A 22,174-nucleotide genomic window follows, 5' to 3' on the forward strand; every position below is an offset into this window, starting at 1 on the left:
TTGTTGTAATTTATTGGCGGTTACCGCCACCAACGGTACAATTATGTAACTGCGGGTGTGGAGCGTCGACAAAGGAGTGATAAAATCAAATCAAATGAAATAAAAATAAATAAATAAATAGACAAATAAATAAACAATTCACTAAATAAAAAATAAACTAAATCCTTTCAAAAATTCCTGTAGTCTTTAAGAAATTAAACACAAATCTCCAAGCTGAGGGCCAAACGGTGAGCCGTTCACATCGGAAGAAGAATGCCGCGTACCTTCCGGTTCACCCCTGAATATCCCGGATGTGTCACATTTAAATTGGACCACTGTTATTCTTTTTGCTGGAAATACGGCGGCGGTTTTGCTGAATGATTTGAAACTAGCAGCCGGTTTAAACGAGTTGTTTTTGTGTGTTTCATAATTATTTCATCGTCGCTATCTTGTGTGTACAACAAAGTGGGATAAAATGTCGAGGAGACGACACAGCGATGAGAATGACGGTATGTCGGCGAACCTTCACTGCATGTGTAATTCAGACGTTGGGCTAGCTAGCGGTGGCTGGCTAACCCTAGCGTGTTTTTTGGTGCATTCACGCACGCTGGTTGATCATTTGTTTTACGAGGCCAAGGTTGGGTTTCGTCGTCGTCACACAAAATTAAAACGCAATCAATATAAGAAATTATTATTATATTTTTAAAGACAAAGGAAGCACGAAGATTGAGTCGGGACAGAATTAACGGCTGCGTTGACCGTTAGCTGCCTGGTTGCTAACATTATCCAAATGTTGTGGAGAACTAACATGGGGGCGGTTACGAAGTATGTGGAACATGCACATCATTTGTTGTGGATCTGTGACTTGGATCTGATTAAAAGTGTTAAAATTTAGTTAAAAAATAACAAATTTAAGACAGGAAAACCATATTTGCGCATAAAGTTGTTAATGCTCACTGTCCTATAACCCCAAATTCATTGCTGACTCCATGTTTTGTTAAGCTGTTAGAACTTTATTTTTTCCTGAAAGTACATTGTTACAGTGGTTTCACAGATTGCCAGTAGTTTAGACTGCATTGTACGAATGTATATTGCGAGGCCATGTGCAGAACCACATACTCGGATGGTAGGAAAATTCCCTAAATTTCCACTCCCATTTCTTTAGTTTCATCAATGAAAAATGTCAAAGATAACACAGTTTGACAGAAAATAGTTGCACCCAGAGCTGCATCTGGTCCTTCAGCTGATCCATCTGCTGTTGGCCCAAGCCTCATCAGAAATGGGCTCCATGGAAGGGTGGCTGTCAGGAAGCCGTTCTTAAGGAAGGGAAACGGGGAGAAAAGGCTGAGCTGTGCCAAAGGACACAAGAAGTGGGCTGAAAATCAGTGGCAGCAGGTCTGATGGAGGGATGAATCCTCCCCAGAGCCCGGAGCTCAACATCACACACATTTCAATAAATCGCTGCACCGACTTCTCATTTTCTCTGCAGTATATAAACAAACAAAGGGTGGTCGAAGGCGTGCACGATACTGTAACACAGTGTCTTACAGTAACTACAATGTTATTATTATTGTCCTAAATGTTTATCTAAATCCTATCCTCTAAAAAAAGGTATTAAAACAACGTTTTGATGCATACACAATTTAAAATATATTCAGTCATAGTCAAAATGGAAAACTTATTTGGTTCTTTTTCAGTTTGCGTAGGAAAAAAAGATGTTTCAAAACTAAAGACTCTTTTCTAACGGTATTCAATATAAAAGGATGATACCTTGACTGAATTAAAAACTATTTAAACCACAGTTATCAGTGAAAGGAATACAATTCTCAACTATATGAATGTGGCAGTCCTGAAAATCCTTGAGGGGAAAATAAATAGTAACACATTTTAAAATTGGACGGTCAGAATGTTTTCATTTTCTTCAGCCTTCTACAACAACACAACCATTATCAAACCATTAGCTTTTCTTCTACACGCGTGTTTCCTCTGACATGCATGAAGTCATTTTAAGGAGGAAAAGCAGATCGATCAGCACTACAACCTTTGGCTCTCCTTCAGGTTAACGGGTTGGGCACCGCTCTGCACCATTGGTGGTAAATTATTTTAATCATCACACTGTTATGGAAATTGTAGATGGCGGTAAATACTGGACAGACTCAGGAGATTTTTAACAGCTTTTTAATGAAGTGAAAACACATATTTGATAAGCATACGAAGGCTGAAGCACTATTATAAAACAACCTCCTGATGGTTATGGAATAAAACTGAAGAATTGTCACTTTGACAAGAATAGAAACAGGAAATAAAAGCTTTTATAGTTGATTTTTAAGAAAGCATCAAACCTACCGTGAATAGTTGGGATGCAAATATGGTCCCGATATGCAAAGTAGAGGAGTATCTGCATCCATTCACGGCTCAAGATGTGGGTGGAAAACAGGTTTGTACGTGAAAATGTGGTTTCGCAATGATTGAGATTCATGAAACGGAACCTCAAATGGATGTTGCAGATCGATTTAGTTGTTAATCCAGGCTTATGTACAGTGTAAAACAAGGGTGGCAGGAGAGGATTCTGTCCTGTGTGACACACGCAGCTCCCCAGGCTCTGAAGATGCTGCTGTTTTACACATTTACATTAGAGATGAGTTACGCTGTGACCCCGACAGCGTCTGCCTCTGACACTATTTAAGGACTGTGGTGCTTCTCCAAAGTTCTGAATCAGGCTTCAGAACAGGGCTCAAACCCTTAACCAGTGGAGGGAAATGATTACCAGTGATTAACGGGGTCTGTTTCATGTTGTTTTAGCTGAATACTTCCTGCTCAGCCTGTTACCCTGAGCTGAGATGTAGCTGCTCAGCACAGATCAGCGGCTCGTGTTTCCTACAGGAAAGCTGTGACGCACTGCCTGATATTAATCTTTAACTTTTACACATTGATTTGATTTAAAAAATCATCCATTTTTATTTCAGATGACATCACTGATGTCTGCTTTTTCTCTGTCCAGGCTGCATTGTTCCTATTTGAATAAACTGTATTTATTAGGGGTGTGCAAAATAATCGTCATGACGATGCATCGCAATTCTAATTTTCGCGATCTACTGCATCGATTCTTGACGCCAAGTATCGATATTTTTTTTAAATTTATTTTGGGGGGGGTTATGCCTTTAATGATAGGACACATGCAATTGATGCATTTCGCTGCAAGGGGTGTTTGCAATATTTTTTTTTTTATTTTTTTATAGTTTTATGAAGGCTATGCACTTTTTTTTGTCTGTACTGATCATCCCTATTTTGTTATTTTAAGTTTTATAAATCCTATGCACTTTTTGTGATGAGTGTGTCCAGTAATATTTGTTTTAATGGCAATACCTCCAAAGCTTGTTTCAATAAATACAGTTATGAATTGATTTGCTTTGAGTTATGTATCAATTGAAGACACTATCCAGATCATACACAGCCATACAGCCACTGGTAATGGCTGTATTTTTTATTAAGTATGTTCAGTGAAAATATCGCAATAATTCAAGTATCGTGATAGTATCGCATCGTTGCATGTGATTCGAATCGAATCGTGACTTCTTTTGTATTTTTATGGATTTTAAAAATGATCTGAACCGTTTTGTTGTTACGTTTTTACTCTTCCAGAAGGTCAAGCCCATAAAAGGAGGAGAACCTCTGAGCCCATTGAGATCGAAGACCGCCTCGAGTCGCTGATCTGTCGCGTGGGGGAAAAGGTAAGGACGGACACGTTTTTAGCATAAGGAGCGCCTCTTCATTCTTCTTCCCTGTTTTCTGTGAAAATTCTTTCTTTTATCTTTTTACAGAGTACATCTTCCCTCGAGAGCAACTTGGAGGGCCTCGCCGGCGTCTTAGAGGCGGACCTTCCGAACTACAAAAACAAAATCCTGCGTATTTTATGTTCCGTGTAAGTTCCTACCTGTTCTCCCCCTCTGATGGATTAAAAGACGCGCGGGTCGGGGTTCTCACTCGCGTTTTATTTGCCGACAGAGCCCGCATCCTGCCTGAGAAGCTGACCGTCTACACAACGTTAGTCGGGCTCCTGAACGCCAGGAACTACAACTTTGGAGGCGAGTTTGTGGAGGCCATGATCAGGCAGCTGAAGGAGACCTTGAAAAACAACTTGTATAATGAAGCGGTTTACCTGGTAAGTTGACTCCTGACATTACAAATCCCCACAGCGTGTATTAAGTCAACTTATTATCCTCATTTCTTTTTATTTACGCCCTCTTCAGGTGCGTTTTCTGTCCGATTTGGTCAACTGCCACGTGATTGCTGCCCCCTCGATGGTGGCCATGTTTGAGAATTTTGTCAGTGTTACTCAGGAGGAAGATGTGCCACAGGTAGGTGAATTTTTTATTAAACTCATTTAATTTAATGTATTTCTTAGGGCTGGGTAACGATTAAAATGTTTAATCTAATTAATCACATGATGTCCCTGATTAATCGCATTTGTACGCAGAATCCAAAGATTAATCCAAAAGTAGTGTATAGCTTTTAGCATTTAGCTTTATTTTAAATGTGCTGCCATATGAATGAAAGTGCCATAACATTTGTTGTGCAAACACACTTTTAACATCAGCATCTTTCTGTAGTTTTTATGTAGAAGCCTCGCTCCACTGTCTGTTTCCTTGAATGACTTGCTGCTATCAGTTGTGTGTTTTGCCTTTAAGTGATATTTTAGACTGGAACTACTACGCTGAGAAGACAATTCAACTTGGCTGTAAATGCAGGAGTTTTTGTTTTTCTTATTTATTTTGAAATACGTGCTTTTATGTTGAAACAAGTAAAACAGGAAGTAGCGCCGGTTAGCTCCGTTAGCTTCACACCTGTAGCGGTGATGTTACCTGCTAGTTTATCTTTATTTTATTCCTCCATGCTTCGTGGTGTTTGCTGTAACTGTGTGAATGTGATAGCCTGATAAACCAGCCTAAATGGATTGGATGTCTAATTTAGTCTGGCACCGATCAATGGATACAACGGAACATTGTTGATGAGCACAACCCGTTGTCTTTCAAACCGCGTCTGTGCCTATAGGCCAACGCTCTGACCAATCAGCGCAACTGACTGTGACGTAGTAAGCGCGACAGAAAGCTTTGGTGGGAGGGGACTCTTCCAAAACTGATGCCAAGCACAGATTCTATAATAGGACAGATACGCCACTCACGGTGCATTTCCGGTTTCCAACGAGGCGATTTTGGTTGCAGTTCCACCCTCTTTCCACGTGGGGCGCCCAATTTTGGAGACCAGAATGAATGGAGTCCTATGGAGCTATACGCCCTTTCGTGCCCTTATCTCAAGATATAATTTTTTCTCTAGTAATTCGAATGTTGTTTTCGAAAGAGGGTGTTTAGAAAATACCCATGGCTGAGTTTTAGATTTTTAGAGCCACTCATTTGCTTAAAAAAAGGATTTGAAGTGTATATGACGTCATACATAGCTGGTCGACCAGCTGTCATTAGCACAATGCTAGCGCGTTGTGGACAACAAGAAGCCAACCAGTAAGAAATCAAAGGGATATATGTACTCGTTCAGTTGATTTTTTACTTGAAACCCATGTTGAGCTCTCAGAAACTACATTCAAATCTGAGCGCTCTTGAGGAGACTTAGGTGAAACTGACCATTTGTAGCATCTAGCTCCATAGGGCCCCATTCATTCTGGTCTCCACCGACGCTCCCAGTGGAATTCTGGTGGAACTGCAGCCAAAAAGCCGGTACAATGGGGCTTAATAGAGAGTGGCAAGGCTGTTCGTTATAATGGCTGTGTGCCAAGGCTGAATCAAACGAGCACTGTTCCATTGCCGCCGCCATCTTTCTTGTTGTGCTTTCGCTTGTCTATGTTCGCTTCCACTGCCCAACGTCGCACTGCTCTGTCGTCACTCCCTCAGAACCCTCTGGCCCGCCCGCGTTGATTCAAAACACATCTCTGCGTTGTGATTGGTTTAGTTGCCATCTGCCAGATTCAGGGCAGTATTTTCAAAATGACAAGTGGATCGAGGCCAGACCCAACCGCAGGCAAAACATTTTGCCGTCCAGCAGTTGGCGCTGGTTTTCCAGGCTATGAATGTGATGCATTCAACAGACTTTTACAATAATAAAACCTGCGTTAATGCGCGATAAAATATTTATCAGCGTTAAATAATTAACAAGTTAACGCGATAATAACGAGTTGACTCGCCCAGCCCTAATATTTCTCTATTCTTTGGTGTGAAATATTTAGTTATTCTTCTTCTTCCTTGTTTGGTTTCACAGATTGTGGTAATTAAGGCGCTTATTGAATGTGTTTCACAGTTAATAAATGAGCAAAACTTTGATTTTACCCTCAGCTTTAACACAAACCGAGTTTAGAAAAGTTAAAATGTGGGACTCGGCGTAGGTGAGGTATCTGTGAGGAGCTGTAAGCGCCGTCATTTCCATCCGCAGGTCCGCTCGGACTGGTTTGTGTACGTGGTTCTGTGCTGTCTGCCCTGGGTCGGGAAGGAACTTTATGAGAAGAAGGATGTTGAGATGGACCGACTCCTCAGCCAGGTCGAAGGCTACCTCAAGTAAGATGACTGACCTGTGTTGACGCCAGTTCTTTATTGCTATCGATTGGTTTTCACCTCTCTCGGTTTTCTCCTTGTTCTCCAGGAGGAGGGTAAAGACTCATGTCCCCATGCTGCAGGTGTGGACTGCAGAGAAGCCCCACCCACAGGAGGAGGTGAGCGTCCCGCACTCAGCTGCCTGTCAGAAGTGACTCGGGCCAAATCTTTAGTTGCAGTTGTATATATGGCAGAGAAGGTAGAAAAAGCCTTTTTTGTTTGTTTGTTTTTTATCTTTTATTTATAAAGTCTTTCAGGTATAAAACACAAAAAAATATACAACAAAACAAACTCTCAGCCCACAGCAGGGATACTCCCTATTGTTTCCACATTGGCCACATTGGCAGAGTAAATTCAAAGGAAGAGCCACTTTTACCACAACATACTAAAGTCCCCTTTTTGCAAATCTGCATTTCGACATATAAAACATCCCACAGAAAAAGAAACAACACAGCCAATACATTTTCAATTCAGACCATATTTATCTTAATACTGGGATGAGCGGAAGCTGGCGTGCATGTGCTCGACTTTCTTCATGTTGTATTTGTAGTTTGTTGTTGTAATCATAGTGAGACATTCAGGATGAGCATGGTGTTTGTGCTGGTTTTTGCCCTTTTTTAATTAAAAACCGATCCATTGGGCCTGCATCTCGCGCTGGCTAAAGGAGCTAGCGTGCTCTGCGGTCAAGTGTGACGGTGGTTTAAGCGGGCTGCGTTGCCAGGTTTAACAGAGCCCCCTTTAGGAAACACCATTAAGCCTTAATTAATACTTATTAAAAATACGTAATACTACAAAAACGCAAACTTACTGTGCAGTATTCGCTGTATGTCATTTGAAAAAATGTTTTGTTATTGTTAGCATATTGTTATAAGCTACTATGCGAGTGCGAGCCGCCAATTAAAGCTTGAGGAGCCGTGCAATGAATATCTCTGGCCCACAGGAATATAGACATGCAAAGGTTACAGTTTTGCATATCGGTGCATACAAATCAAAGGAACAGGGATGGATTTTAAAGTCCGAGAAAGAGTCCAAAGAGCCAGGACCAAGTAAAGTCATGGGTAGAGGAGATTAGTAGCTACACAATGCAGACAGAGTAATAGAGTCCAGTGTAGCTAGCATGATGCCTGTCGTTTCTAATATACTCATTAAAGGGTTCCCAGACTTCAAGGAACCTGTGATGAGTGTCTTGCAGAGTATATCGAATTTCTTCTAGATAAATACAAGAAACCATATCATTCAACCTTTTTTTTAATAACAGCGAGGAGAAACTGATTTCCATTCTCTAAGAACGACTCGTTTTGCTACGACCGTGCCGAACATGAGGGCTCGTTTTAATGATGAGGGAAGAGTCAGAGAGAAGTTGGAACAGCCCGGTATTATCAGACTGTCAGGGATCAACTGTTTACTGTATATAACACTGTACGAGTGGAAAACGTCATCCCAAAAACTCCGAAGCTTAGGGCAACACCAGAAAAGGTGACCCAAGGGTAGCAGAAACAGAGGGAAACATCCCGTTCAGTTTGGTTTCAGAGAGATGTAACCGGTGAATGACTTTAAACTGAATAAGTTGAAGTCTGGCATTGATGGAGCACGATTTGATCCTATTCCATCCCTGGGCCCAGAGCGCGTCAGAGCTCTCAACACTGATACCCAGGCTTCTTTGATATGGAGGGAAGGGGCTGCCAAACTAAAAAGGTTAACAAACTTTCAAAGTGAGGGATCGACTGCCTAACAGAATTCTTTCGTTTTTTTAAAAATCATTTTTTAAATAATGTCAATATAATTTGGTAATTTATGCAAATCCAATGTTCTCTGGAAACACATCTGTTGAAATGTATATCCCAGCCTGCAAACAGGCTATAATCTATATCAGACACCCCCATTATCAGTGCGCATTGGTTTAGTCCGCCTTCTGGTGGACTCTTGATTGTACATGCGCAATAAATTTCACTCACTTCATTATTAGGCATTAAACGCGGCAGTCGGCACATGAAAGATGTCATCCAAAAAAAACAATCAGGCTTTCAGAAAAGAAAAGAAAGGCAAGAGAGACAAAATGAAGGAAAGCAACTGCTTACTGATTTCTTTCCCAAGAAAGGTGAGCCCAAATGTCCAAATTACAGCCTACAGTAACTGATATTCCCATTCCGTTGCATACCACTGTGATAGCAGCCGAAGTCAACAAATTAAAAAATAATCTCTCATTTTGTTGGCTACCACATAATTGTGATATAGAAGCCATATTTGTCTTAAATGTATTTATTTTCATAATACCTATTAGCCTATACAAGTGTCCCAAAAGCCTAACATAGGGTCGATGTTGGTTCAAATATGCATGGTAGTGGTTGTTCCTGGGGCCCCAAATTTGGTGCTACGCCCCTGCTTGCAAGTATCAGAAAAAATGGCTGGAAGGGAGACCGAATTTTGCCTTTTTAAACCCTCTGATGCCCCCGTGTTCTCGGGCAAAGAGGATCCCTGTACGCTGTTAAAGACTCTCCGTCTTCCTCTTAGTACCTGGACTGCCTTTGGGCTCAGATCCAGAAGCTGAAGAAAGACCGTTGGCAGGAGCGTCACATCCTTCGGCCGTACATCGCGTTCGACAGCGTGCTCTGTGAGGCCCTGCAGCACAACCTGCCCCCCTTCACCCCGCCCGGCCACATGCCCGACGCCCAGTACCCCATGCCGCGGGTCATCTTCCGCATGTTCGACTACACCGATGCCCCGGAGGTGCGTTTGTGTCTCCGTCTCCTCGGGCTTCAGTGTTCCACCTACTTTAGTAAAACTTCTCCCCACACACGGCAGCTCCCCTGGTTTTTACAGCCGGTTCGTTCTCTTTGTCTGCAGGGACCCGTCATGCCTGGCAGCCATTCTGTGGAGAGATTTGTCATAGAAGAGAACCTACACTATATCATCAAAACTCACTGGAAAGAGAGGAAAACATGGTAGGATGATGCCAGGTTTCCTTCAGTAAAGTATCTGAGTTATCTGAGTCACTCAAAGTTTGCTTTCTGTTTCTTCCCTTCAGCGCGGCCCAGCTGCTCAGTTATCCAGGAAAAAATAAAATCCCGCTCAACTATCACATCGTGGAGGTACACGTCCCTTTTCTTTCGTTCTTTGTTGAAGCAGAAAGGTTTACACTGTGGTTAAACATAGTTTGTGTTTCCCCCCCTCAGGTGATCTTTGGAGAACTTTTCCATCTCCCCACGCCGCCACACATCGATGTCATGTACACTGCGCTGCTCATCGAACTCTGCAAACTGCAGCCGGGGTCGCTGCCCCAAGTTGTATCCTTGCCTGTTTTTTTTTTTCTTGCTTTTGTCTATTTTTTTTTTTTTTTTTTTTTAAACAAGATTTTGAGGGTTTTTGAACACGTGGAGCGTGAAGGCACCGCATGTTCAGGGTTAATGAAACGTATTTTTATAAATAAAGTAGGGCTGGGCGAGTTAACTCGTTGTTATTGCGTTAATTTGTTAATTATTTAACACCAATAAATATTTTATCGGGCATTAACGCATTTTATTATTTTTTTTAAAAAACTTTTTTAAAATAATTTTTTGGGCTTTTGTGCCTTTTTTAATGGATAGGAAAGTTCAGAGAGGGCAGAGAGAGGGGGAACAACTATAGCCTCTTGTACATGGGGCGCCTCCTCAACCCACTACGCCACGGACCACCCACATTTTATTATTTATTTTATTATTGTAAAAGTCTGTTGCTCACAGGCTTTTATTTTGTAAGAGTCTGTTGCTCACAGGCTTTTATTTTGTAAAAGTCTGTTGCTGTCTGCTGTGGAACCGGAAAAGAAAGTAATCGGCGGATCCACCAAACCTGGAGAAGGGTATGGAACTTTTACTCGGCCATTTTCATTTTAAAGTTCTTCCAGACGGCGGAGTCGACAGAACCAAAGTCATCTGTAAACACTGCCAAGTTGAATTGTCTTCTCAGCGTAGTAGTTCCAGTCTAAAATATCACTTAAAGGCAAAACACACAACTGATAGCAGCAAGTCATTCAAGGAAACAGACAGTGGAGCGAGGCTTCTACATAAAAACTACAGAAAGATGCTGATGTTAAAAGTGTGTTTGCACAGCAAATGTTATGGCACTTTCATTCATATGGCAGCACATTTAAAATAAAGCTAAATGCTAAAAGCTATACGCTACTTTTGGATTCATTTTTGGATTTTGCGTACAAATGCGATTAATCGTGATTAATCAGGGAAATCATGTGATTAATTAGATTAAAATGTTTTAATCGTTGCCCAGACCTAAAATAAAGTTTTGACGGCTGATATTTTAAACCTGCTGTGTGCAGTTGTAGTTGTCTCGTTGCCTCTTCCTGTGTGTGCTTTGCATTTCCTGCTGACCTGGCAGTGCAGTCTTTCTTTTCTTTTAAATCAAAGACTCACAGATTACTGAAAGGCAGCGCCTTGTGTTTGCTTATTCTGGTTCGAGTTGCTGCTGCTCAGAGACGTTTCCTGTGATCTTGTGGTGCGTCTTTGCGTTGTGTGATGTTTAGAGACACGTTCAGTGTTTATATCGTGGGTGGATGAAGAGTTAAGAGACCAACGATGACACACAAAGTCCCTGGTTTGAATTTGGCTGCTTCCCCTTGTTTCTTTATCTGATGTTTGGTACGAGCGAGATGTTCTTTTGGGTTTGATGGTTCTGATAGTTCCCGTTAGCAGCTCTTTATCCGTGTGGAACATCCCATAATAAGCTCATTGCTTGACTTGGTGTGTTCAGTTTTAATCTTAACATCTGCCTGACAGCTGGCCCAAGCCACAGAGATGCTTTACATGAGGCTGGACACCATGAACACCATCTGCATGGACCGGTAATGTCGCCGCACATTCGCTCTCACCGAAGGGTTTCCTCTCTGCCGTCTAACGCTCTCACCACCTTTCTCCTTTTATCCTACAGATTTGTCAACTGGTTTGCTCATCATTTGAGCAACTTCCAATTTCGCTGGAGCTGGGATGACTGGTGTGTGATGGTTTGATGAGAACACAGCGTTTGTTGTTGTTTTAATGACAAAGACGGTGCGTTTTCTAACACGATGTCGTCCACGTTTCCTCTTTAAAGGTCTGACTGCTTGGCCGTGGACCTCGATAGGCCAAAACCCAAGTTTGTCAAAGAGGTTCTGGAGAAGAGTATGAGGTATTAAAGCATTTCCCGCCTTTCTCTGAAGGAGACGTGTTGTGATCAGAGTCATTTTCTTCTCAAATACAGCCGTCCATCCCTCGTTTAGGCCCAATCTAACGCTGAACTGACCCGAGTTGTTAAAACATGCAGCGCAGAACGGAACGATGGCTGGTTGTAAATCCTCCATCACAGATCGGCTCCTTGAACTCGACTTCTGTCGCTCCGTTCCTCCGTTTTAAGTTTTTAATCGGTTAACGTTAAAGGGATAGTTCGCCTCCTTTTGACATGAAGCTGTATGACATCCCATATCAGCAACATCATTTCTGAACATCTTCTTCCCCCCTGCTGCGTCCTGTGAGCAGAGTTCCAGCCTCGTTTTGGTGTTGATGAAGGTAGTCCGACTAGTTGGCTGGGGTTTAAAAAATAAAGCGTTTTGCTTCTCAAAACAATATGCGTTCAACAGAGTAAAACATTTGCATCACAAAACTGTTCTCCAGGAAAAAGTCAGACCTCACAATCACTTGGCCCTATTTTCTCTCCCTTCATATCACTGCGTGCCGGACTACCTTCATCAACACCAAAACGAGGCTGGAACTCTGCTCACAGGACGCAGCAGGGGGTAAGAAGATGTTCATAAATGATGTTGCCATTATGGGATGTCATACAGCTTCATGTCAAAAGAGGCGAACTGTCCCTTTAAGTGAACTTTATTCCTGATGATGAGATGTTTGATGTTATTAGCAAAGTAAAAACTGAGGGCCAGAGAGTTCCAACTTCCTACTTCTGAGGTTCAGTGAATGCAGCTTCATGGAGTCGGATGGAGATGATGAAAATGGGGGCAGGATGGCGGCTCAGTCCTTTTTAAATGTGTCCCGGTCTCAGCGGCTCTGTTTTACTTGCAGGCTATCGTACCATCAGAGGATGGTGGACATCGTCCCTGCGACCTTCGCAGCCCTCATCCCCGCTGAGCCCATCTTTACTTTCAAATATGGAGACGAGAGCGCCTGTAAGAACGCTTTTCTCTGTTGTAATGTTGTCATGGCAGACCCTCCTAAGAGACTAAAGCAGCCGTGTATTGTTCAGACGGACGTTTCTAACCTCCTCTGCCTCACAGCTTCGTTGCCAGGATACCCAGTCTCCATCACAGTCGGAAACGCCATCAAGAACCGAGCGACCAACGAAGAAATCCTCACTGCCCTCAAAGAAGTCCCCAACCCCAACCAGGAGGACAACGATGGTGCGTTCCACTTTTTATGAGACTTCTTTTTTACACCCTACGGTGCAGGAAAATGTCTCTTCTTCATGCTGAAGAAGGGCCGATCATTCATCCTGTTTGGTGCCTTTCCTCTGCTCATTTTGGCTTCTTTCCTCTCGGCTGTGTTCCTGTTTCTGTTGCTGCAGACGAAGGGGAGAGCTTCAACCCTCTGAAGATCGACGTCTTCCTGCAGACTCTGCTCCATCTGGCAGCCAAGTCCTTCAGCCACTCCTTCAGCGCCCTCGGCAAGTAAGTTTAACTGCAGTGGAAGCGGCTCATCAGTCGCATGAATCATCAAAATGCTGCCGACAGTCCTAAAGGTCATTCAGAGAAGAAGCAAAGAGGGACTAAGCTGTTTGAAATGTGTGTTTTCCACATGGCTGTGTTGTCCCCAGGGGCCTGATGCACTGAGCTGACGGCTGGCTGTCGGGCACAGCTGGAGCATCTGTGAACATCTGCGTCTTTTTTTTTAATCCTTTTTCGTTTCTCAGCCGATTCAGCCTGACTCACAGCTCGCTCTGATTGGCTGTAGGAGAAGGGAGGCGGGGCTGAGAACATGCTCATTCCTCCAAACAACACGCTTAATGTGAAGAAAGCTTCACATTAAACGTGTTTGATGTGACTGTAAAACACAAACAACTTGCTGGAATCTTCACTTTGGCATCGCCGCTGATTTCCACTCTAACATCTTTCGTAGCTTTCTGCCGGCAGATGATGTCGCCTTGTTCTTCCTGCCTTGTGTTCCGGTTTAAGAGCCCTGACACACGCAGCCTCTGACTGCTGTTTCGCCGGCTCAGAGACGTTTCAACAGTTTTGAATCCTGTTTCATACGGAGTAAGACCAGCTTCCAAACAGATGTATCCATGATTCTAACCATTCGTACTCGTAATGATAAAAGTTGTACACAAAATTCTGCCGTCTTACACAAGAGTCTGAGAAATTGTTCGGGTTAGGAATGTTTTTTTTATGCGACTATTTCTCTTAAGCTCTAAACTCTGTAAACTTTAGCAACATTTGAAACATTTTCAGTTGAGAAAGTAGTCGTTTAGATCCCCAACGTGGTGAAAACCTGACAAAATACCGGCTGTTTACCATTTTGTTCCCACGAATTCGGCGCTACTAAAGCTAGCTGCAGTGAGAAACGCACTTCTGGTTATTTTCACAAAATAAAATACCCGTTGCCTTTTATCATAGGGAAAGCCATTACCATACAATTGGTGCTTTTGTTTTGAAAACAGGAAGTGAACCTACCCTCGTTGTAGCTAGCTTGAAACTGCCGTTTTGACAGGAAATGACGATCGGCGACGTCACATTACGTTGCATCTTGGGTAGTTTGAGTATGAGTAGTAACCTCATGATGCATGCCCAACATTTCGGAGAATCTAGTATGCATCCGGGAAAAAAGTCAGTATGATTAGTAGGAGAAGTATGCGGTTTCGAACACAGCTATTGAGTAATACTGTATTTACTCTTTAGCTCTGGTCCACGCGTGCCATGGATGTATTATATTATCTCCTGTCAGCCATCTTTGGCTTTGGCGCATGTGCGGTGGGAGCAATCGGGGTTCGATTACTTTCCCCTGTGAGCTGTGATGTCATTTCAACACTTTTCTTGTCGTACCCACAAACTTGAATTCGTGTTCACAGCGGAGAATTCGTAGTCGTAGAAATTAGAGTTGTGTTCGCAGCTTTTAGACTCATACTCATAAAAAAACATTCCAAACCCGAATAATTTCTCAGACTCGTGTGTAAGACGGCAGAATTTTGTGTACAACTTTTATCACTACGAGTACGAATGGTTAGAATCATGGATGCATCTGTTTGGAAGCTGGTCTTACTCCATAGTTTTAATCACACTGTGAATCCAGACCTGCTGAGCTCTCCTCTCTCTGACGCCTCCAGGTTCCACGAGATCCTGAAAACTCTGACGGAAAGCGATGAGGGGAAGCTGCACATCCTGAAAGTGGTGTACGAGGTGTGGAGGAACCACCCGCAGGTACGGACCGCACACACACCGCCGCCGGCTGTAAACATAGACATAATATACGTAGACGCCTCATAGACTGACGCTGCCTGTTGGAGCTGACGTATCAGCGCGGCCGCCATCTTGGATGGGTCTCCAATGCCCCCACATTGCATTTATTTCCACTGAGGAAGGTGTTTATCCCCAACTACAGTAATCATAACTCCCCGAATATTTATTGGATTTTCACACGGTTTGCTTTGTTACAAACGACAGAGATTCAGTTATGATACAGGACGCTGTCACACATTAAAAATACGTGCTTTCATGCTTAAATACTTTGTATTATGCTCTTTAACAAAGACATATGGTAGGCTATGGCATATTGATAAATGTATAAATTAATTTAAATATAAATTTGAATAAAGAAACAAGTTCGATTGTTCATTTGAATTTATTTCTCTCTCTCACACACACAACACTTCTGTAACACATATACATGCAAGCTCCCATATATAGGATTCAAGGATTTTTTTTATTTGTATTCCTGCAGAGAAACAACAGACAAAACAACAACAATGAGGAGAATAAAGTGTTGTGAATAAATAAAAAGTGTTGAGCAATAAAAACAGTTATAAATATATTATATGTATATATCTTTTAGATATATACACTGGGAAACCTTCAAAATATGAAGAAGAAAAACAGCAAGAGACAATATGAGAGACTACCAGTCCCCGCTGTAATAACGTTACACGTTAAACGTTAGTTAGGATGACATAATATTATATATGGTAAAATAACCAAAGTTATAGTTCAATCTTACTTGTGAAAGGTAATCCCAGGCGATCTGATATCAATACTGCAACCATAAACTGCACTAAATACGAACATAGTTGCTCACTCTCCGTCGTCTCCAATAGATTCTGGTGCTTGCCCAGAGTGAGGAGACCCAGCCAATATGGCGGCGACGCTGTTACGTTCCAGCACGCCACGAGGCGTCTACGTATATTATGTCTGTGGGTGTAAACGTGTTGTGATCTGCGAGTGATTCATCCGACTCGTGTCCTTGCTGCGTTCCAGATGATCGCAGTGTTGGTGGATAAAATGGTTCGCACGCAGATCGTGGACTGTGCCGCCGTGGCCAACTGGCTCTTCTCTCAGGACATGGCTCACGAGTTCACCAGGTGAGACGAGAAACACGAGGCGCACGCGTTGTCTGAAGTGGCCCCGCCCCCTACAGAGTAAAAAAAAAACAACAACTTTAACCTCGTTTAGACTTTTCGTCTGGGAGATCCTGCACTCCACCATCCGGAAGATGAACAAACACGTGCAGAAGATCCAGAAGGAGCTGGAGGAGGCCAAGGACAAGCTGGAGAAGCAGCAGCACAAGAGGGTAACCCTGTTTCCGTCCCGTCTCACGTTCAGTTCACGTTCAGTTCGCGTTCAGTTCATCACAGGAAGGAATCAGTTGGGCTCCGATGTGTTTGTGCTCCAGCAGAAGGACAGCGGGGACGACGAGGACATGGAGAAGAACAGCGAGGATGAGGAGGGTCAGCTGGAGGAGCAGATCGAGAGGCTGCAGGAGAAGGTGGAGTCGGCCCAGAGCGAACAGAAGAACCTCTTCCTGGTCATCTTCCAGGTAACCGCCGCTCAGACGGCCCCGCCCACCAGAAACCTTTAACACTTCTTCTTCCACTGGAGCCGATGATGTGTCATTAGGCTCATTCCCACCGCAGGAACCTTCTGCAGTTCCTAGAACCTTTTCAGCTCCTTCTCCTCAGCTGGTCTGTTCTGGTTTCCATAGCAACACATCTGACGGAGGTGTTTGGTGGTTGGTAGCTCCTCCCCTTATCAGATTTCTGATTCTTCGCGTTCCCGATCTGCTCAAACGGCAGAATAACGGCTGAAATTAGGGATGCCACTTTTTTTCAAACCGATACGGTGCAGATACGTAAATTCCGGACTACAGAGCGCACCTGAATATAAGCCGCACCCTCTCATTGTAAAAAGAAAATCCATTTTGTGCTTGTGTAGGTCGCACCGGATTATAAGCCGCGGGTGGCCACATAGTGATGTGAGATATTTACACAGAAAGATGTTACACGTGAGGATTTTTAAACTTTTCATTAAATGCATACGGTAACAGAAACAAATGCATAGCTTACCAGGAAAAGTGTGTTTGATTTATCGTACAATTTCATTGGACCTCTGTGAACTATTCCTTAATTGTATTGGTCTAAATGTTACGGTGCAAAATGTTTTTGGCGGCATGAAAACAAAAGAAAAAAGCACATATTAGCCGCACCGTATTAAAAGCCGCGGTGCTCTCAGCCTGGGAAAAAGTAGCGGCTTACAGTCCGGAATTTACGGTACTTGGATCTGAGTACTTACCGATACTTCTACCACAAAAAAAATGCAACGAATTGGAAGACTGGTTTCAGTCTCACTAGCCTAACCACACTGTTCCTGATTAGCATCTCCCCGAGCCGCCAAGCTAAAAAAAAATACAACAAATTGGTATCGGTTAACTTTAACGAGGATATTAGAATAGTATCGACCCGATATCGGTAACAGTGCATCCCTAGCTGAAATCTTTAAGGCCTCGGTATGCTTCTCCGTCGCTATCCATCAATCCGTCTCCGTGGTCACGCAGAGGCTGTTAAACCTTTCAAAGTTCTCCGTCTGGATGTCGGATACCCAACGCAGTTAACCTCCCGATCAGCAGGCGGCGCTACGTTAGACGACCCAATCTCGATGGTTCACCTTCCGGCTCCGTTCCTCCTCACAGAGAACGATGGCGACCGACAGAGAAAGACTGTTGTTGGAGTTGGAGCTTGTTGATGTTTGAAATGCAAATAATTCTGACCAAATGTTGACCGGCACACAGTAAACTCTTTCAAACATGGCGGCGTTGTTGTTCTGAGAGGAAGGAGCTAAACCGGGAAAGTGATGCCGGAAATGATGTTGTTAGCCGACCAATCACAACCCTTGCGGTCTCCGTCTCCTCGGCGGATAGATGGGAACCTTGTTCCTATCAGGCCCGACTCATGTGGGAATGCAGACTGAAACAGTTCCCCTGGGGAAGGGCAGCTATCAGAACTGCTCTGTCCGAATGCGGCTTTAGAGGCTCTGCTGGTCAGAGCTGATGTCGTCTCTTCTGCTAAAGAAACACAGTGACTCCAGTACAGTTATTATTACTCAGTTATTACAGAGAAATCTTTCTGTTTACTTTGTTATTAAAACTGAGGAACATCAGAAGTGCAAACTCCCTTTTTTAAGATTTAAATGAATTCACCGGCTTTAAAAACATGTTTCTTAATCTCTCTATCAGCTCCCAGAGTGTCGCAGTTTGTGTAAAATGCGTCTTCAGCTGCTCTGTGAGTGGAAGATTATCAGAATAAAGCGGTTTAATCCTGTTTGTTGTTGATATTAAGGTTTTCTGAATGAATGTTCAAGCCGAGCTCCATCTTTCATCCTTTAAATATCACAATCTTTGGCTTTTTTGTACTTTCTGCTGTAAAAAAAAAAAAGGAGATTCGTGCTGGAATCTGTAAACATGAACATCCTCCATTGTTCCAGCACCTCAGCCACAGCTGTGGAGTCTCGTTCTGATTCAGCATAATGAGACTGAAACGCATCAGTGTCTGTAAAACGTTTCATTTTTCCTCCGTCAGCGTTTCATCATGTTGTTGACGGAGCATCTGGTTCGCTGTGAGACGGGCAGCGTCGACGTCAGCACGCCGTGGTACAAAAACTGCATCGAGCGGCTGCAGCAGATCTTCCTCGTGGTAAACACACACACACACACACACACACACACCGTGGGGCTATTTTTCTTTAATTAAATGAGGAAAAAATGGGTTTTATGGGCGACATAGCCCTAAAATGTTCTTTAACTTTAAAGGGTTTTTTTTTTTAAATAATTGAAAACTTGGTGGTTATGATCAGAACTGAAGTAGAAGAAAAGATTTATGGAAAAAAAGTGGAAAAAAATATTAATATATGGTAATTTGGGGATCATTTTAGAAAGGGACAAAAATAGATTTTTTTTTGTTTGTTTGTTTTTGTTTTTTTTTAGAAATTCAGGATTTTTTTGTTTTTGTTTTTTTTAAATCAGGCATAATAAAAAAAATTTAAATCCCTAAAAATCAATGTTGTTGCCAATCATTGACATATCCCAGACCCTAATTATCCCTACTCAATAATTCCACTTTTTATTCCATATTTTGAAAATACTGGCCTAAAGGCTTAAAATTTGGGCTAAAAAGTTCAAATTGGCATCTAAAGGGTTAATTTTTTGAAAATAATTGAAAACTTGGGAGTTATGATCAGAACTGAAGTGGAATAAAAGATTTATGGAAAAAAAGTGGAAACAAATATTATTATATGATGTTTTTAGGTCGTTTTAAAAGGGGACAAAAATGTTACTTTTCAGAAATTAAGGAGTTTTTTTTCTACACAATGAAAAATTGCATTGTATATGATGTGTGTTTGAAATTCGAAAAAATAGTCAAAAATGCACAACTGGACCAAATATGACGAGTATCACTGTCTACAGTGTGAAATTAGAGGAGAAAGTTCACCCCAAGTGGACAAAAAATGTGATTAGGGTTAAAGGAGGTGTGCTGTCAGATTAAAGGGACAGTTCGCCTCTTCTGACATGAAGCTGTATGACATCCCATATCAGCAGCATAATTTACTTCATCAACACCAAAACGAGGCTGGAACTCTGCTCACGGGACGCAGCAGGGGGTAAGAAGATGTTCAGAAATGATGTTGCTGATATGGGATGTCATACAGCTTCATGTCAAAAGAGGCGAACTGTCCCTTTAATCTGAGTCACTCAGAAAGCTCGGCCCCGTCCCAAAGCTGCGCTCCGGTTGCTGATGGGTCTCCTCTCGCCCCGCAGCACCACGTCACCATCCAGCTGTACATGGGAACCCTGGAGAACCTGCTGTTCACGGCCGAGCTGGACCCCCACATCCTGGCCGTCTACCAGCAGTTCTGCGCGCTGCAGCTCTGAGGAAACGCCGCCGAAGCGCGCTCACGCTGTCCCCGATGTGATAAAAACCGGCACATTAGAAACTACCAGCTCTTGCATCAAGAATCCTCTCTCTCTACGTTCTGTCTGTTTAACCCGCTCAGTGTTCGGTGCCAATGATTTCAGTTAACGTGCAGCCCCCCCCCCCCCCCCCGGACGTCCTTTAAAGTAGGAACTCAAACGTTAGTTTGCTGTAGTCTGTCCTTTTTTATTTTATTTTATTTTCTATTCTAGGATTTGTTTTGAGTTTTCACCTCCTGCTCGTGTTGTCATGAATGAGTCTTTTTAAAAGTGTCCCGAGTGCACGCGGAGCTGAAGAGATGTTCATAGGAGGAGACTTCAGGCTCTGGAGCCGGAGAGCGCTCTACTTTTTTATATTTGTTTTATGTGGAATTGGGAAGTAATTAAAACTCCAGAGTCTTTATCCACCTGCTTGTTTGTGCTGTCGTTCATTTTAACTCCAAAAGCGTCGTCTGTTAAGCAGCTAGAAAAGGTAAATATGCAGCCGACTCATCAGTAAATATCAGTTGGTAAGTAAAAGATTTCCTCTTTTCTCAAACCTACGGACAGAAATCTTCACTTTTAGTTGAAAATGTCTCTTCCTCGCACACAGGAGTCACATTTTATGCCTTTCCAAAGACTCTCCCGCCTGTCGATTTGCTTAAAAAGTGTTTCTGTGAGTGCGAATAATCACATTTAAAACATTAAAAGTGTAAAATCTACAGTAAAAATTGTAAGAATGAGTCTTAGTCTGTTAGTTTGTTCTCTTTATTGCACAAAATCCTCACGTGTGAGGCTTCAACGGGTTTAAAAAGCATCAGAAAAGCACTTAATAGTGAGCCCGTTGCTTCTTCAGTGCTCCGACATGTTAAACATCCCGTTGATGCTCTTAAATAGCAGCGAGCAGCAGTTTAGTGCCTTCGGTTTATCGGTTTAAAAGTCCTTTTTAAACTTCTGCAGGAGCCCGTTTCATTCCTCTGGTGCAAAACAAAGGAAACTGCTCTGAATATTCATGAAAACGTGTAACTTCTCATTTAAAAAGGCCTCTGCGGTTCCAGACATTTCTCCTCTAACAGAAGGAGCTTATCGTCAGTTTAAGGGCTGCAGAGCTCACTGAGCACCTGGTAAAAATGATGAAATCATTCAGTTAGAAAAATAAATTAATTAATGCAACAGTTCAACTTTCGAGCTTTGTAAAACGCATTTAAAAAAAAAATCTATCGCATGGAAAAATAATGATGGAATCACCGTAAAATTTGTGTTGCTGAAACAAATAACTGGACAAGAGTTTGTAGAGCTGTTACACCGGGGGGGCGAAGGAGGAGCTGAGAGGGTCTGAAACTGGGAAATGTGTCGAAGAAATGTGACTTCCATCTGAAGGCAAGAACGCGGGGGCAAAAGGGAAATAACGCGGGGGGGGTAAAAGGCAAGAACGCGGGGGGGTACGGCGGGTAAAAGGGAAATAACGCGGGGGGGGGTACGGCGGGTAAAAGGGAAATAACGCGGGGGGGTAAAAGGCAAGAACGCGGGGGGGTACGGCGGGTAAAAGGCAAGAATGCGGGGGGGGGGGTACGGCGGGTAAAAGGCAAGAACGCGCGGGGGGTACGGCGGGTAAAAGGGAAATAACGCGGGGGGGGGGGTACGGCGGGTAAAAGGCAAGAACGCGCGGCGCGGGGGGTACGGTGGGTAAAAGGCAAGAACGCGGGGGGTACGGCGGGTAAAAGGGAAATAACGCGGGGGGGGGTACGGCGGGTAAAAGGCAAGAACGCGGGGGGTACGGCGGGTAAAAGGGAAATAACGCGGGGGGGTAAAAGGCAAGTACGCGGGGGGGTACGGCGGGTAAAAGGGAAATAACGCGGGGGGGTGGTAAAAGTGAAATAACGCGGGGGGGTAAAAGGCAAGTACGCGGGGGGGTACGGCGGGTAAAAGGGAAATAACGCGGGGGGGTAAAAGGCAAGTACGCGGGGGATACGGCGGGTAAAAGGGAAAGAACGCGGGGGGGAGTAAAAGGCAAGTACGCGGGGGGGTACGGCGGGTAAAAGGGAAAGAACGCGGGGGGGGGTAAAAGGCAAGTATGCGGGGGGGTACGGCGGGTAAAAGGGAAAGAACGCGGGGGGGGGTAAAAGGCAAGTACGCGGGGGGGTACGGCGGGTAAAAGGGAAAGAACGCGGGGGGGGGTAAAAGGCAAGTACGCGGGGG

General features: G+C 43.4%; 1 protein-coding gene across 3 annotated transcripts; it reads left to right on the forward strand.

The window, feature by feature from the left end:
• The first annotated feature begins 293 nt into the window (after positions 1 to 293).
• ncbp1 (nuclear cap binding protein subunit 1) lies at positions 294 to 20,403 on the forward strand. 3 transcript variants are annotated; one of them, XM_075481985.1, is made up of 23 exons: positions 294 to 488; positions 3,622 to 3,710; positions 3,801 to 3,901; positions 3,985 to 4,141; positions 4,230 to 4,337; positions 6,418 to 6,539; positions 6,625 to 6,694; positions 9,087 to 9,302; positions 9,420 to 9,517; positions 9,601 to 9,664; positions 9,749 to 9,859; positions 11,342 to 11,406; positions 11,493 to 11,555; positions 11,655 to 11,729; positions 12,617 to 12,720; positions 12,829 to 12,951; positions 13,116 to 13,218; positions 14,871 to 14,964; positions 16,015 to 16,118; positions 16,210 to 16,327; positions 16,403 to 16,573; positions 18,609 to 18,722; positions 19,844 to 20,403. In XM_075481985.1, the coding sequence occupies exons 1-23, from the start codon at positions 455 to 457 to the stop codon at positions 19,955 to 19,957; spliced, it is 2,418 nt and encodes an 805-aa protein (XP_075338100.1). In that variant the 5' UTR covers positions 294 to 454; the 3' UTR covers positions 19,958 to 20,403. The 3 variants fall into 3 exon arrangements, with proteins under 3 accessions (XP_075338100.1, XP_075338101.1, XP_075338102.1); XM_075481986.1 differs by having other exon boundaries at positions 16,430 to 16,573; XM_075481987.1 differs by having other exon boundaries at positions 16,433 to 16,573.
• Positions 20,404 to 22,174: the final 1,771 nt, after the last annotated feature.

This window comes from Odontesthes bonariensis, chromosome 13 (genome assembly GCF_027942865.1).
Source record: "Odontesthes bonariensis isolate fOdoBon6 chromosome 13, fOdoBon6.hap1, whole genome shotgun sequence".
In the NCBI taxonomy this organism is placed as follows: Eukaryota; Metazoa; Chordata; class Actinopteri; order Atheriniformes; family Atherinopsidae; genus Odontesthes; species Odontesthes bonariensis.

Bases quoted from the DNA above. Each gene is read 5' to 3' on its own strand.
- ncbp1 (XM_075481985.1), top strand. From the start codon at position 455: ATGTCGAGGAGACGACACAGCGATGAGAATGACG. The intron at 11,407-11,492 runs GTAATGTCGCCG...TTTATCCTACAG, and splicing joins AACACCATCTGCATGGACCG to ATTTGTCAACTGGTTTGCTC. The intron at 13,219-14,870 runs GTAAGTTTAACT...TGACGCCTCCAG, and splicing joins TCCTTCAGCGCCCTCGGCAA to GTTCCACGAGATCCTGAAAA.